Source organism: Condylura cristata, unplaced genomic scaffold (genome assembly GCF_000260355.1).
Source record: "Condylura cristata isolate star-nosed mole 26May11 unplaced genomic scaffold, ConCri1.0 scaffold00027, whole genome shotgun sequence".
In the NCBI taxonomy this organism is placed as follows: Eukaryota; Metazoa; Chordata; class Mammalia; order Eulipotyphla; family Talpidae; genus Condylura; species Condylura cristata.
The window spans coordinates 20,113,907-20,129,268 of NW_004567128.1; the positions used below are offsets into that span (position 1 = coordinate 20,113,907).

The 15,362-nt window shown below is 41.7% G+C and overlaps 1 protein-coding gene across 1 annotated transcript; it reads right to left on the reverse strand.

Moving 5' to 3' along the window:
• Positions 1-1,953: 1,953 nt before the first annotated feature.
• DYNLT3 (dynein, light chain, Tctex-type 3) lies at positions 1,954-11,709 on the reverse strand. Its single transcript, XM_004689942.2, has 5 exons — positions 11,612-11,709; positions 9,523-9,564; positions 5,044-5,167; positions 4,029-4,106; positions 1,954-3,749 (listed from the first exon to the last, which is right to left on the reverse strand). Exons 1-5 carry the CDS (start codon positions 11,639-11,641, stop codon positions 3,673-3,675), a joined length of 351 nt encoding a protein of 116 aa, XP_004689999.1. The 5' UTR covers positions 11,642-11,709; the 3' UTR covers positions 1,954-3,672.
• Positions 11,710-15,362: the final 3,653 nt, after the last annotated feature.

The following is a 15,362-nucleotide window of genomic DNA, read 5'->3' on the forward strand; positions in this document are numbered from 1 at the left end:
TGTGCAGTCACTGCAGCAAGAGTTAGATCCCCGGCCAGGGGGCTGACCCACATGGCACAGCAGACCTCTCCTGACCCACCCACTGCTCCCCTCAGCAGTGTACTTCATCAAATCTGCCTGTTCTGCTCTCCGCTCTGTCTCTGGTGAATCCTCTCACCTCTCCCCCACACCTCTGGCCTGTACCCCAGTTTTTGTATGCATAAATAAATCAATCTTTAAAAGAAATGACAGAACAGGAATGCAGAGATTGGCAGTTTTCCAACTAGGTCTTGCTCTCCACACGTGGGCTCCAGCTTGAGCCCAGGCCTCAGCTGACTGGAAACTCTGAGGTAGGAGAAAGGGCATACAGCCTTGTGCTGGCCAGTGTATTTTCTTTCTTTCTTTTTCTTTTTTTAAGCTAAACCTTGCCTTCAGGTTTTTTTTAATTTTTTTTTTAAGATTTATCATTTATACATACAGAACTGGGGTGTAGGCCAGAGGTGTGGGGGGATGAGAGGATTCACCAGAGACAGAGTGGGGAGCAGAACAGGCTGACTGAGGAAGTACACTGCTGAGGGGAGCAGCGGGTGGGTCAGGTGAGGTCTGCCGCATGTGGGTCACCTCTGAGGTGGGGATCAAACTGGAACTGAAGCGGCTAAGGCTCGCTTGCAGTGCTGAGCCTTAACCATTGTGCCACCATGGAGGGCTACATTTTCTTTTCTTATGCTCACACCCTTATTTCCTCACTCCCTGTGTTTTAATAAACAGTTTTTGCTTCTGCTTTCAGGTTGTGTACTGCATTCTGAAGCTTGCAGATGAGGGCCCACCAACTGGGTTATTTCTGGAACTCTGGGTTTGCCCTGGTTCAGTAAAAACCCCTTTAGTCACAAATACTGCTCCATTTTCTAGATTATAAAGCAAATTTTCCTTGGATAGATTCTAGTGCATGGGGTAAGACTTTCAAATCATCTCTCAAACTTTGGTGTCTGCTGCAAGAAAAACCTAGTTCCTTTGTCATAAAGTCAGATTTTCTCCCACGTTTGAAACACTGTTATCAAGGATAGAGTTTTTTTTTTCAATCTTTGAAAATGTAATCTGCAGAATCGTAAGATTACTTTATAAATGTGATGAATGTAGGTGGTGAAAATGCTTTCTGTGACTCATAATTAGATAACACCCAACTTGGAGAGAAGAGCAGAAAAGTACTTTTTACTAGAGAAATGTAATGAGCTGCTGCCATCCTTTAGGGCAGTATACTGGCACTTTACAAACATAAAATTACAGTTTTATAAAAGTCCCAGTTAGTAGTTATATTTGAATACCCTAATTTTACATACTTAGTCTTTAATTAAAAAAATAACAACAGCAACAACTCAATTGCAAGTTGAAAAATAAGGGCAATGTTCCTTACCAAAAATAGTCATTAAAAGCTAACAAATAGGGCCCTCCCTCGTGGCGCAGCGGGTTAAAGCACTGCACTAAGAAGCTTAAGGCCACTTCCCATAAGATCGATCCCCACTTGCCCCAGAGGAGATCCACATGGTGTGGCAGACCTCTCCTGACCCGACCGCTGCTCCCCTCAGCAGTGTGCTTCATCGATCTGCCTGTTCTGCTTCCCACTCTGTCTCTGGTGAATCCTCTCACCCTCCGCATCTCTGGCCTGTACCCTGTTCTGTATAAATAAATAAATCTTTAAAAAAAAAAAAAGCTAACAAATAGTTACAGAATGTATTTTACATTGGCTTTTAAAAATAAAACTTGGCTTTAAAATCATACAAGGCATAAAATAGAAGCTAGTAATTACACTGTAATGGTGAATACTGGGTTTGAGTTGCTAATTCAATGCTATTTACTCTGTGAATATATCTATGTGTCTGACCTTCATTTCTCGTTCTCATGCCTCTATTAAAGATCTCTTAAGAGTAAGCAAAATGTCATTACTTTAAATATTCAATGATGATCCAGAAGCAAAAGTACAGCACAAGAAGATAACCTTTATTATAGTTTAACTAGGAATAGAGCAGGTAGCAAGTTCACGAGGTATTTTTGATTTTTATTCTTTAAAAATCAGGCTTCATTAACAATAATCAAAAGCAAGCCTTAACTGCACAGACATTTTGATCACTATTCTAATCTTCAAGGGCACAAAGCCACCAGCATAAAGTAACAGAAAGGTAATGAGTATGAGCATTTATGATGTGAAAAAAAAAAATGGAGATCACTGCATTAAACTATCCTTGTATTCCATGAGATTCTTCTCAAATACTGAACAATTACTGTTATTCAGCAAAATCTCACACATGCATAGTACTCCTACGAGAATACTATCTCCATGTCAATACCAATCTTTTCCTTTCCTGCAAACTTCAAAGATTCATAGTTCTACTCCTTAAGTGTACTAGTTAGTAGTAAGATGCAAACTTGACTTTGCTTTCAAGGTTACATAGCAGATTGACTTCGCATTTGGTGCCCAGCTGTGTACTCTAATTTTGCTTTTATTTTCTTAATAAATTTCACTACATTTCATTAGCCCTGAGATAGTCAATAAGCTGCTTGTGATTGTATACTTTTCAATGATACTTACTCCACTCAATTTGAACCTCACAAAAGTACTTAAAATTATTTGCAGATGGTGTGGTAACTAAAGCAATGACAGAATTTATATTTGTATAGTTAGGCTGCTAAGAAAGCCTTTAAGTAAGAGTTGCATATTTTTATGTATTTTTTCCTTGCTAGAAGCAATTTTTAAAATTACAGCTATACTTCTCTATAATAATAAGTGCTTTTCATTTTGTTCTCTTCTACTTAGACAGACTTAGTTTTTGTTTCTCTTGTAATACAATCTTTTTTTTCTTCCCAAAACATAAATGTTACTTATCCAGCTGAACAGGTGCCCAGAAAACACTTTAGACTTTGAGAAGCAGATTGATAACTATAATGCCTGCCAGAGAAAGATGCCCAGAAGAGGAACTGAATACATGTTCCTTCCACATGGAGTAAGTCAATTGTAAGGTTGCTGTAGTGTGTTTTCATCACATGTTACAACTAATTTTGTTGAATGAGGGAATTCAGGTTACCAGATTTAACTTCTCTTCATATGTATATCCAAGAACTTGAAATTTAAAAAGTGGATTGAACAATTCTCAGGAAAGTAAGCAAGTTAATAAAAATCACTAATACAGTATTAGTTGATAGAAAACAAAAACAATTACTTTCCACTATCCACTATATTGTATGTCCAACCAAGTGAGGAGAAAGAATGAAACTAAGAAATGTTAGCTAACACAATTTTCTCCATATTTCTCCTTGCAGGTTTTTGTTCATATGTTCATTTTTATTAATGTCTCTAGCTGAGAGAGTTTTATTATCTTGAAGGATTTTCCCATCTCCTTAGTTATGGATGGCTAGCAAAAAGCTGGTGTAAATATGAGACTTTATTTTCAGATCATGCCATATATCTGTATTTGTTTTTTGCTAACACTAAATGTCTTCTATTTAAGTGATGCTGTATAGAATATGAAATAATCTGCAAATTTACTGATCGCTTGCTTATAATGATCAGTTTTTGTTGACAGCTTTGAAACATTCAGCACACCTGTCATCTAACATGTTAATAAGGAATGATTACTCTTTTCAGAAAGGATCAATGATAAATTCTTCAGTTAATTGCTTTGACCGAACATTTTTACTAAATCACAGAACAATAGCGATAGCAAAAACATTGACGATACAGTTCATGGTTCGGTTCTCCCATCGTACAGTACAGGTTCCTGAAAACACAAAAAAAGGACTTTGAAATACCAAAACATCAAAATTACCAGGGAAACAGGTGAATGTGTTTTTCATAGGTTTTAAGATCCTATTTCCTACCATTTGTCAAATCTTTACATTTCATTTTTACCTGAAGGCATACTTGTTTCTAGGTACAAAGCAATTCTGCTGATAATCTTTCTAGAACTTAATTGGAGTTAAAGAAGTACTGATAATAGGTGTTCTGTTTCACTTTGCCAGAAGTTGATTTTTGTTTGTATCAGCTTAAAGTGTCTTACCATCAGAGGTGGTATCCCAGAAACATGAGCTGGCTGTGTGGAATCCATATGCGCTCCTCTGGGCCACAGCACAGGTCACTGAAAGCAAAGTCATCAGTGAGAACACTTATGAAAAGAGAGCTCAGATCTAAGAGTGTGAGTTCAGTGGTCCAAAATTTTTTAAATGACAGAAGACACAGCATAAGGAAAACAGACTGAAGAAAATAACATGCTCAATATCCATAATTTTGATTATCTACCATCAGCATTCTGATCCTACTGTATTTGGTCTGTCTGTTGCACATGGCCATAATCACTGGTAACTGCACTGCAGGAAAATTCTGGATTGAGTTATATGCCTTGTCCCATGGGCATAATCAGATGCAAAAATAAGAAATGATTCCACTTTACCATTTCTGTGTGGCCCTTCACAATGCTACATGTAACAAAACATAAGCATAGGTCAGCGTAAAGAAGACTGGGCTGAGGGGGGTTTGTGGAGAGAGATAACTGATCTAAATGCAAAAGTCGATGCTGCCAAGGACAGGTAAGTGGCTGGCGAGAGTTCAAGCTGCACTTGTGTAGTGAAAGAGTGCCACCCTTTCGGTATTGCCTTTGGGTAAGTCAGTCAGAAATCCTTCAGACTCAGTTAGTACCCAACCTAGCGTCTATCGTTCATTTACGTTCTCTAAATTCACAGAACAGGGCCTCCCTGGTGGTGCAGCTGGTTGGAGCACTGCACTGAGAAGCTGGCCATGGCCGCTCGGGTGTGAGTTCGATTCCCAGCCTGGGGGTGACCCACATGGCACAGCAGACATCTCCTAACCCGCCCGCTGTATCACTCAGCAGTGTACTTCATCCATCTGCCTGTTGTGCTCCCCACTCTGTCTCTGGTGAATTCTCTCATGGTCCCTGCACCTTTAGCCTATACCTCAGTTCTGTATGCATAAACAAATAAATAATTTTAAAAAACCAACAAGAGAACAACCACAAGAACAAGGAGAGTAGACTAATGAGGAAGGATACTGACACTTACCAATGTATTTATAAGCTTTCCCCAGCTTAACCAAATGTGCTAGGGATTGCTCCACGATGCTTGCTGTCCACTGGTTAATGTTGTTCTGGTTGTAATCTTCACCACCCAAGACGCCATCTATACACTAAAACGGAAGAGGACAGAGAAATTACATACATATCGCAGCAAACAAATGTAATCAAAATATAAAATACATTTATAACCCAGTAGAACATCTTAGAAAATACCCAACTGATATTTATTATGCACTGTTTTAAATTAAGAATTCTCAAAAAATTCCCTCATGCATTATCTCACTGTAAATACTTTAAGTCACAGAAGGGTAAATATGGTATGGTCTCTGCTATAAAGAACTAACTCTAGCAGAGAAATTAATAAAAGACTCCATAACACAAGGAAAACTAATTGAGGGTGGTAAGTTATATCACAAAGGATTTATGAAGTAGGGTTAGAGATTTAAAAGGGTGACGATGATTGATTAAAAATAGCTTTGAAGCAGCTGGGATTTGAACTAGAAACAACGGATGAGAACGAATTTAAGAAAGTAACTCTCATGTATAATAATTATGTTCTCATTCATATTATGCAATTACTTGTCTATCAAACGAGTATACCTGCCACTAAAAGTCAATCAACAAACACTACATTTTAGGTACTCTAGACAGAAAGAGTTCAATCATTTTGCACTGTGCTTACCTGTCTTCACTCTGAAACCTTATTGAGAACAATGGTTGAGTAGCACAATCTTAAGTGTTTTCTTAAATTATATTTTTTAATTAAAAAAAACACTGGTTTACCTTGTTTTTTTAGAGTTTGCTGTTACTACGCCACACCCACAACCAAAGCACCCATACTCGTCCACTCTAGTCTGCTGCGCTCCCTCCCTGAGTTGTTCTCGATCCTTTCCCTCCTCTACCCTAGTCACTTTTCTATAGTCAAATTGTTAAGCTTGAGTTTCCTTTTGCAAAATACAAAGCATTAATTCAAAGGGAAACACAATCGTAGGTGTTTAGGTCATCTCTGCCTCCTACTCGCTGTGTGATTTTTGGCAAGTCACTTCATCTCTTGAATTCCCTATTTTCCCAATCCTTAAAGTAGGACTCATAGTCTCATCAGGTTGTCATGAAGATAGGGCGAGATAATGAATGCCAGGTGCTCAAACACAGTGACTGTCACACAGAGTAAGTACAGAAGCCATTTCAGGTATTATTACTGCATCACCATTATCATGCTGTTTTCTTTTTTCTAATTTTATTGCCAAAGAGTTGACAGAACATCGCGTTAGGTTTAAGATGTACAATACGATGATTTGACACATGTACCGGCTGAGAAAGGAAATGACTACCACAATGAACACATCCCTCTCCTCATAGTTATCGTGTGTGTAAGTGTGTGCATGTGTGTATCTCTCTGTGTGTGTGTGTGTGTTGAGAATATTTAAGATTTACTCTTGGCAACTTGCAAGTATGTAATAGAAAATTGTTACCTGTAGTCACTTAAAGCCCCAGAATTTATTCACCTTGTAACTGGGTTTGTACCCCATTTGACCCCTCCCCATTACCTTAGCCCCAGCTGCTGGCAGCCACCACTCTGCTCTCTGTTTCTATGAGTTCGGCTTTTATAGACTCTACCTATAAGTGATATCATACAGTATTTGTCTTTCCCCACTTTATTTTGATGCAATTACCTTAAGTCTAAAATGATAGAAACTGGACAATAAAGTGCTTGTCCATTTATAATCCAGTTCAATAAAATGCACACGTGCACACACACACAACACACAATGCAACTTTCATTTGCTGCAATTAGACTAGACATTCATACAGGCACTGATTCATAAAGGCACTGATGAATAGGAATCTTGATTTAGATAGTATAAAATCTTCACTAATGATAAAATGTAAACAGATATTAAATTTAGAAATGCTGACGTGGTTCACACTATTCCCCTAGAATGTTCAGTGACATGACAGTCAGGAGGGCCAAAAAGCTAAGCAGCCAGTTAACAGGGCTATAATTCTAGCTTTACCATTCCCAACTGACAACCGTGGCTCAGCAGATGCCTCCTCTCTACACTGCCTTTCCTTAATGGGAAACTCATTTTTTCCCTACTATAGGACCTGTGCAAGTTTTCCTCTAAGCAAAGGAAAACATTATGGTGCTGTAGATCCCACTGTAAACAGCCTTGCTGATTACCATTAATCGGCACTTAGCATTCTTAATTACCTTTAACCAGGAGGTCCACTAGATAACGAGGTTCTTAACCTACTCTGTATCCCCAGGGCTAACCTCAGGTGCTGGGCACTAGCAGGCATTCAATAAATGTTTATACTTCAAGTAATCTTGGCTTTAATATACTCTCTGGGCACCCCAAATCAAATGTATTTTAGACTAAGTTCCAAGTTAATTACATTTTTCTTTGAGAATTTGTTTGGGGGCAAAGTCTATTACTGACAGTAATTAGAAAATATGTTTATCAATCGGTAACTGGCTCTAAGATTTTAGAAGGAAAAATATGGCAGCTGAGGGGCTCAGAGTAAGGAATCTAAGAGAATGAAATAAAGAGATAAATGAGATAAAAAAACAATTTCTAGAATTGTTTATCATCCAGGAAGTACTGAAATGTATGCCTCATATAACCCATGCTGTCTCAATCAATCAGTCAATCAATCAATCAAAATAGTATGTTCCCATCTTTATAATGCTCAAAGACAGAAGACAGGTGGCTCACGGGACCGGGGGAAGGGGAAAGGAATAGCTGTGTAGCTGATAGTTACCACTGGCAAACCTGAGACTTTTTTGAAGTCTACTAGCTATATAAACAATTCAAGTGAAGTTTGATTTCACTTCACCATGCTAATTATGGAAACAAACAAAAGTGTGTGTTTATTAGCATTTTTATTTCAATTACTTATATTACTTAACTCCCTCTTCTCCATTCTGTTACTATTTCTCCCTGCAGACATGGGGTTACCTGGCAGGTGGGAGACAACCTTTGTAGCACCATGCTCATACAGGAGAGTGCCTCTCACACCTGGCCTTTCCACCCCGCCCATTGGCTCAAAGAACGGCACAAGACTGGCTAAATCTTCCTATCCCTTAATGCAAGCTTTCCCTCTTTTGAGGTCTGAAATGAACGGGTAAGGAGCTAACAAAACAAGTTCTACTTTTCAACCCAGTCTTTACCAAAAGTAGAGGTGACATGTTGTTCACTTCCAGGGACTCTTGTCTTTTCATTTGGTCCAGGACTTGGGTAAAGAAGAAATGCTATTTGAAAGCATCCTCAAATACTCCACCAAACTTTTCTTAGTGTCCCACTGACCAAGACCTCTTTAAGCTCTTTCTTAACACTTTCTTGATCACTTGCACAAATGACATGATCCCGCCTGTCTTTCCATGACCTCCACCCACTCCACCACTACCCAAAATGCCCTCATTTGTGCTTCTGGATCATGAAGGTATCGGAAGCATTTGCATTGTTTTAATAAACTCTCCTGGGCTGTGCCATCCCAATGCCCGATTTTGACTTGTCGTAATACAGCAGGATCTTCAGGTCCCAATCCAGCCCTTCAGACCTCAAGCGGGTCTCAGTTATATAGGGACAGCTTATGGGTGAGTTCTGGGTAAGCTCAGACCCTGAGCCTAAAGGCAGGGTGGACTCAAGAGGTGCTCAGTGCCCAGTGGACAAGCCAATCAGGCCAAGACCAAAGGCAGGAAGGCCTGCCTGGGCAGAGTCATAGTACCAGTTTGCCTTCTGGGCCAGCTCATTTTTACCCTAGAATTTGGCACAGTTAAAAATGACTCAATACTATTAAAACTGTTTCTAAATACCTTACCCACAGTGCAGTCTGTATGCAATACCACTAGATAAAATTTCTCTGCCAGAATTGAATCCCAAAGAGAACTTGCTTCACATGAGAATCACACTGTTTCCAATGATTTTCTTAAGACTTTTATTTAACATATATCGGTGCCTAAAAGATGTTAAATTATTATTTTTTTAATCAGTTAGGGCTAAAATAGAGTATACAATGACCAAAACCACGCTTCTAGGGTCTTTTATTTGACATATAGATATAGTTTACCTATATAAAAGTATGTGTATCCTATAATATATAGTGCATATATATATGTTTACATATATTTTCAATATTAACATTTAAAATAATGTTTGACCTATAAGAATAAAAATTATTTTGTTCACAAGATAGGGCACCAATTTTAGACAACAGCAAACCAGTTTTCTAGACTAATACTTAACACTTCCAGCGTAAGCCTCAAGAGGGTTGATTATACAACAAAACAGAAGTAAACCTAGAAAGACTCAGGACATATTTAAATCTTATTTTCATACTTGATACTTGCTTTAATACAGATACAGATTCTACAAATTCTAACTTTGTACTGAAATCCAAACAGTGTTTTAAAATATTTTGATCAATGCAGCATGCTTCAAGAGGAACAAGAAGTCTGACTTACCTCTTTAACAATATTGTGGGCTTCATCAGCATTAAAGCCAACCTAAAGGGAAAAACAAAAGGTAAAGTTGCTTTCAACACAACCTTCCTTTTATTTGCAGCATTGATGCTGGTCTAGACAAGTGTCAGTGACAAGAGATCACAGTGATAAGGGCCAGCAGGTATACTCAGTCTGCTAAGGCAACCTGGGACACTTAAATTGCAGGGTGCTGTCCCCACCTACGTAACTGGAGATTTTGATTCATTAGGCCTGCTGCAGAGCCTGAATAACTACACTCTCCTTAAAAAATGCTTTACTGGTGATCTGGAAGGATGCCCTAGATTGAGAATTACTGTACTGTAAAGGTGAAAAAATAGAAGGAGGTGTATATTAAAAGTACCTAGGAAATGGCCGCAGCTAAGTGAGAATGAAGTGACTCATGAAAAGACAATGCTGAATAGGCTTTCAAGTTTTGTTTATAATTTATGTTGGGCAACTATGTGGATTTTCTTAATTCAAGATTACAAAAATGCTTGATCTTTCAAAGTTAAGATCCCTTTAATATTATATAATAGGTCTGGTAACTCTGACCTTTCTTTGGACTGGCTTGTTAGAACTCTGAGCTAAAAAGCAACTGTTAATGACACCCAAGAGTCCTGGAGTAGAGAACTAGGCTATGTGGTGACATTGAAATCTACTCCCAAACACTGTAGGTGAGTACATTATTGGTTTCCATGGGGACATGATAGCTGCAATTGTGTAAATCCAACTTAAAATCAGTTCACAAAACATTCTGCAAATTAGTGTTGCCCTGTGTATAGATTTAAAATATTTTCAACTCATTGAACTACACCACAGAACTCCCAACTAACAAAGGAATAAAAACACCCTAATTAATTAGAAATACTATTTCACACTTTGACCTTATTAAAATGATCATTTTGCCTTACGTAAAGTGGGGTCCTTAGCTATTTCTTTCTTCAGAAGTGGCCTCAAATGACAAGATGTCCACTTGGAAGGTCACCAAATAATCAGGACGTACTGGGTGGCCCCAGGAACACATGTAACCTTATCTCTTTTCAAATAGGCCTAGTTAGGAAGTACTACAGGGCAGAAGCCTGGCAAAAGTCAGGAGACTGGCACTGGGGTGCTTGGGGGGTGCCCCTGAGGATGAATCAGCCATGGATTTGCTTGTGCGACAGATCTCTATTCCTAAAATGAAAATACCACTAACTTGTAAGCTTGCCACTTGCTGCACAGATCTAAGTAATTTAAATGCAGTTTCAGCTTCTGCAGAAGTTCACAAACTAAAGGCAGAGGGACCAGAAGCCCCTACCCGGGGTTCACAGCATCGTGCACCTGTGGTTATCAGTGGCCAGAAAACACCTTTGAGTATTTGTCCTTGTAGGCCTGTCACAGAGCGGGTAGCCACCCAACAGGCCCCAACCTCCTCTAAGTGGTTCCAGAGAAGGCACAGTTGTCCTGCGTAGTGGGAGGCCTAGGTTGAAAGGGAGGATCTGTGATGCCTGGCAGTTTTAACTTTGGGCAGGTCACTCAGCTGCCATGAAAGTCACATCAGTAACAGGAAGATAGAACTGACATCTGCGTGTTTCCGGGAGCAAGCGATCAACATCCCTAAATCATCTACTTCCAGCCCACCCAGGAGAGGGTGCTCGGGAGCTGAAGGGTTCGACCACCGGCTTTGCTCTAGGGGCGGGGGCACCTGTTTTGGGGACGCCAAGGGGCGGCGGGACAACCGGTTTCCAGGGCCCGCCCTGCAGACGGGGGGGGGGGGGCGCTCGCCACCCCATGCCCACCTTTCGCGCCCAAGTCAGCCCATTCACCCCTGGGCCTCAACCCCACTGCCGGCCCCAAGCGTTCCCGGCCGCCCCCGCCACCCAGCTTCTCAGTCCAACACTCTTATGGGCCTCAGGGAGGGGCGATCGGCCGGGCGGGGTGGGGCAGATCTCCGGCCCCGACCAGAGGCCCGCGTCTCGGAAGCTGCGGTACCCCAATTCTCCCGGCTTCCGGCCCTGGAGACCACCCGGCCAAGACCCCGCGCCGAGGCGGGCGGGGCGGGGGGCGCCGGCCGGCGGCCGAGGGGCGGTACCTCGTCGCAGTGGCGGTGGTACTCCTCCATGGTGGCGCTGACTTCCCCGGGGGGCGGAGCGACGGGCGGGCCCAGTTCGCGCTCGCGTAATGGCCACGGCTCCCCGCCTTTCGGTCCCGGGCGTTCTCCACGCAGACCCCGCCTTGGTGACGCTGGGGCACCGCCTTCCCGGTAGCTCCGGCAACTGGAAGCGCGCCCCGCTACCTTTGACCTTTAGGGGAACAGAGGATGGGTGTTAAAGAGCCAGTTTGAATTGGATGGGGTCATCTAGTGGCTGTGAGTCTAGAGGGTGTTGTTGATTGGGTGCCTGTAGCTGCGCTTGTCTGCACAGATTGATATCCAGCAAATAAGTGTGCAAGCCGCTCACCCCCGCTCCACTTACTAGTTATGCTACTTGGGGAAAGTTCATCTACAGACTCAGTTTGCTCATATAAAAACTTACTATTATACCTATTCCACGGTTTTTGTGAAGATCCAACGAATGTTGCATGCACAACTTCTTAAGTACAGGCTCCTACACCTCTCTGCCTTGACTGGGAGAAAGAAACATTGACTTAGAGGAGAGAATGTAGTGTAGCCTAAACTAAATTATAAATCTTAGCAGGAGAGCAATGATCACATTTATTTGAAAATGATGAAGTTTCAGTCGATCCCAAGGATTTCCTCACTTAAACCCACATTAAGTTCTGTTTCCATCATTCTCTTTTTCAAGATAAGACTCAGCACAGAAAGTTTAAAGAATTCCCCCAAGGCCTTATTTCCAGAAAGTAACAGAAAAACTTAAGTAGTCTGAGAACAACACCAAGTTCTTGATCTCTGTATTCAACGCTTATTGTTGCTATAATAAATTACCATAAATTTAGTGGCTTGAAATAGCACAGTTATTGTTTTAAAGTGCTGGAAGTCAGAAGTAGTAAACTATATTCTTTCTGGGAGCTCTAAGAGAATCCACTTTCTGGCCTTTTGCAGCTTCTAGAAGCTGCCTGTGTTCCTAGGGTCACCCCCTCCAGCCAGCAGTTTTACATCTTTTCTCCTCTCTGATCTTTACTTCTACCTTCACATCTTCTATAATTATAATTCATAGAAAAACTCATCTCTCTCCTCTTTCAGGATTTTTTTTTATTACCCCATGAGCAATTCCAATTTTTATGAGGAGGCTCAGCTGCACAGCTGTGAAAACCAGGCTTACTTTCCTAAAGAATTGTTTGTCTATATAGATCAAGCATAGCTTCATACTGTGTGAAAACTCATAAATATAAAATTAGGTAAAGAATTATTGTTCCAGCTGAGACAGGAAGGGTCCCAGGACAAGAACTGAGCAGGATTCACGGACAAAATTTTGCTGTTCTCACAGGTTGGTAAACAAGAGGTTAAAAACCTGATGACTCTAGGCCTGGACCCCTGAGCCATAAATTTCCTTGGATCCTTGTGCTTCTTTGTTACCATTTCTGAGCTATCTTTCCACAGCTTGATGATTTGGCTGCTATGGGAAGAAAAGGGGGTTGTAGAACCAGAAGAGTCACTGACCTTGAAGCAGACCAGTTCAGACTGGAGCCTTGGGAACACAGCCTCCTTGAGATGTTCCCCTCGGAGATGGTCAGGAGCCCTGCATGACCCCCGAGCTACAGCTGATGGCACTCCCAACTGGCAACAAGAAATGGACTTTAACAAGTCCGCTCTCCTTGTTCTATCAACCAGTAGAGTTTAATTCCCTTGTTCTCCAAACCCAGTCCTAAAGCCTACACTGGCCCCTAGCACTGGCACTTCAAGGAGTTTCTCTCATGTCCAGAGAAGTCTCCCCAGAGTTCTGACTGGTGTCTGTGGAGTCCTTATATCAATATTTTTAAAGCCATACACTCTTTTAATTGTTAAATCATAAAGAAGTATGAAAATAAAAAGGAAAACTTATACAGGAGACAACGTAACTACTAGAACCATCAAAGGAAGTGAAAATGGGACTAGGCACGGGGCAATATGAATGAATAAACATGGGAAGGACACGGGTGGGGAGAATGGAAAGTGTGTGCTGAAGGTACCAGGGGAGAGGATCTGCTAAAAATGTTGATTTTAGACAAGTGCCCAGAGAAAGAAAGAATAGGACAAGCCTTCTAAACCCCATTATGTGCTGAAGAGTCATTCTCGCCATTGGCGCTCTCTCATCCTCTCCTTCCTCTTTTTCATAGTTCTCTATCAACCCCAGTCCCTTGTTTTCAATGCTCCTGTTTAGTCCGTCCCTCCCCCCACCCCCCACCCCAAGCTTTCCAGTGGAGAATTCACACCATGCCAAGAAATTTTAGGCACCAGGGACTACAAGTTCCATCATGCCATCCTGAAGCGGGGCTTGCTGGGAAAAAAGGGTGGAGTTAAGCAGCCATGCTCGCTATAAAATCAAACACAGCCTGCGGTTACTGGTGTTGCCTGCCTTCAGCGTACACGGGCTTCCTGTGCAAACGACGTTACAGGTAGAGCACATTGATCAATTCATCTCCCTCTCTTTCTCTGTGTTCACTCCTTTTATTTTTCTTATAAATGAATCTCTTACTAAACTTTCCCCGCGTGCCTGCAGGGAAAGCCTCTTTTTAAGTTTGTAAGCGGGTGGGAGGACCCACATCCAAGCCATCTCGTTCCCCCTTGAGGCAGTCTCGTAATACAAGGGGAAACCGAACGTCTCAGATAGGTGCCTGTTTCCCAAGCATCTCCCGGAGTTTCCTAGCACTCTGGTCAATCTTGACCAGGTGGTCTCGGGCTCTTACAGGGCTTGAGTGCACTGTCCGGCCCCTTCCGCCTCTCCCTTTGATTCCCCAGCAGGTGAAGCAGTGGACAGAGGCTGGTTTGCTTCCCGCTAATTGTCTGTGTTGGGGGAGGTTGGAAACCTGGCTGAGGAGCCCTGAGTTTGTTTCCTTGTCCAGTGACACCACGACCATCCGTGCATAATAAATAACCTCAGAGTTTAGCAGCAGGCACGTTTATTTTATTGGATTATGTGCGTGGATTCCATTGGCTAGAAATTTGGGTAAGGCACAACCAGAAGAACGTCTCTACATGATGTCTGGGGCCTAACTGCGAATACTCGGGGACAGAAGATAAATGGATGATGGGGGCTGCGAACATACTCTTGTCTGGCGTCTGGGCTGGCCAGAATAAAAAAAAAAAAAATGGACCGCTAACTGGAGCACCAGCGCGTAGTCCTACCAAGTGCTTGACTTCCTAACATGGTGGCAGTGTTAAATAGTGAGAAATCTTATATTGCAACTCAAAATTCCAAGTTCCATCCAAGAAGTCAGAAGCTATATTGGCTTTTAGCCTCACAAGTCTCAAGGCATCACTTTCACCATACTCTAATAATTGAAACTGTTTAATAGCCCAATCAGACTCCAGAGGAGGGGACATAGAAAACACAAGTGTCAGGTTAATTTGGAACCATGTTTTAAAACCATTGCAACTTTATCTAGTTACTATCCCAGTTGCAAGTAATAGAAGAATGGGCTGAAATAATTAGGACATTTGTTTTGTAGAATAACCAAAAATGCAGAGACACTGATGCTCCAGGTTGGTTCAATTGCTCAACAATTTTTCAGTGCTTTGCACAATGCTATCCTTGGAATATCAGCAACATTGAAAAAAAAAAAAGATTTATTGGGCCCTCCCTGGTGGCGCAGCGGGTTAAAGCACAGCACTAAGAAACTTAGGCCACTTTCGCATGAGTTCGATCCCCGCCTGCCCCGGAGGTGACCACATGGCGTGGCAGACC

Bases quoted from the DNA above. Each gene is read 5' to 3' on its own strand.
- DYNLT3 (XM_004689942.2), bottom strand. From the start codon at position 11,641: ATGGAGGAGTACCACCGCCACTGCGACGAG. The intron at 5,168-9,522 runs GTAAGTCAGACT...CTTCCGTTTTAG, and splicing joins CCCACAATATTGTTAAAGAG to TGTATAGATGGCGTCTTGGG. The intron at 3,750-4,028 runs GTAAGACACTTT...TTGTGTTTTCAG, and splicing joins CTGGGATACCACCTCTGATG to GAACCTGTACTGTACGATGG.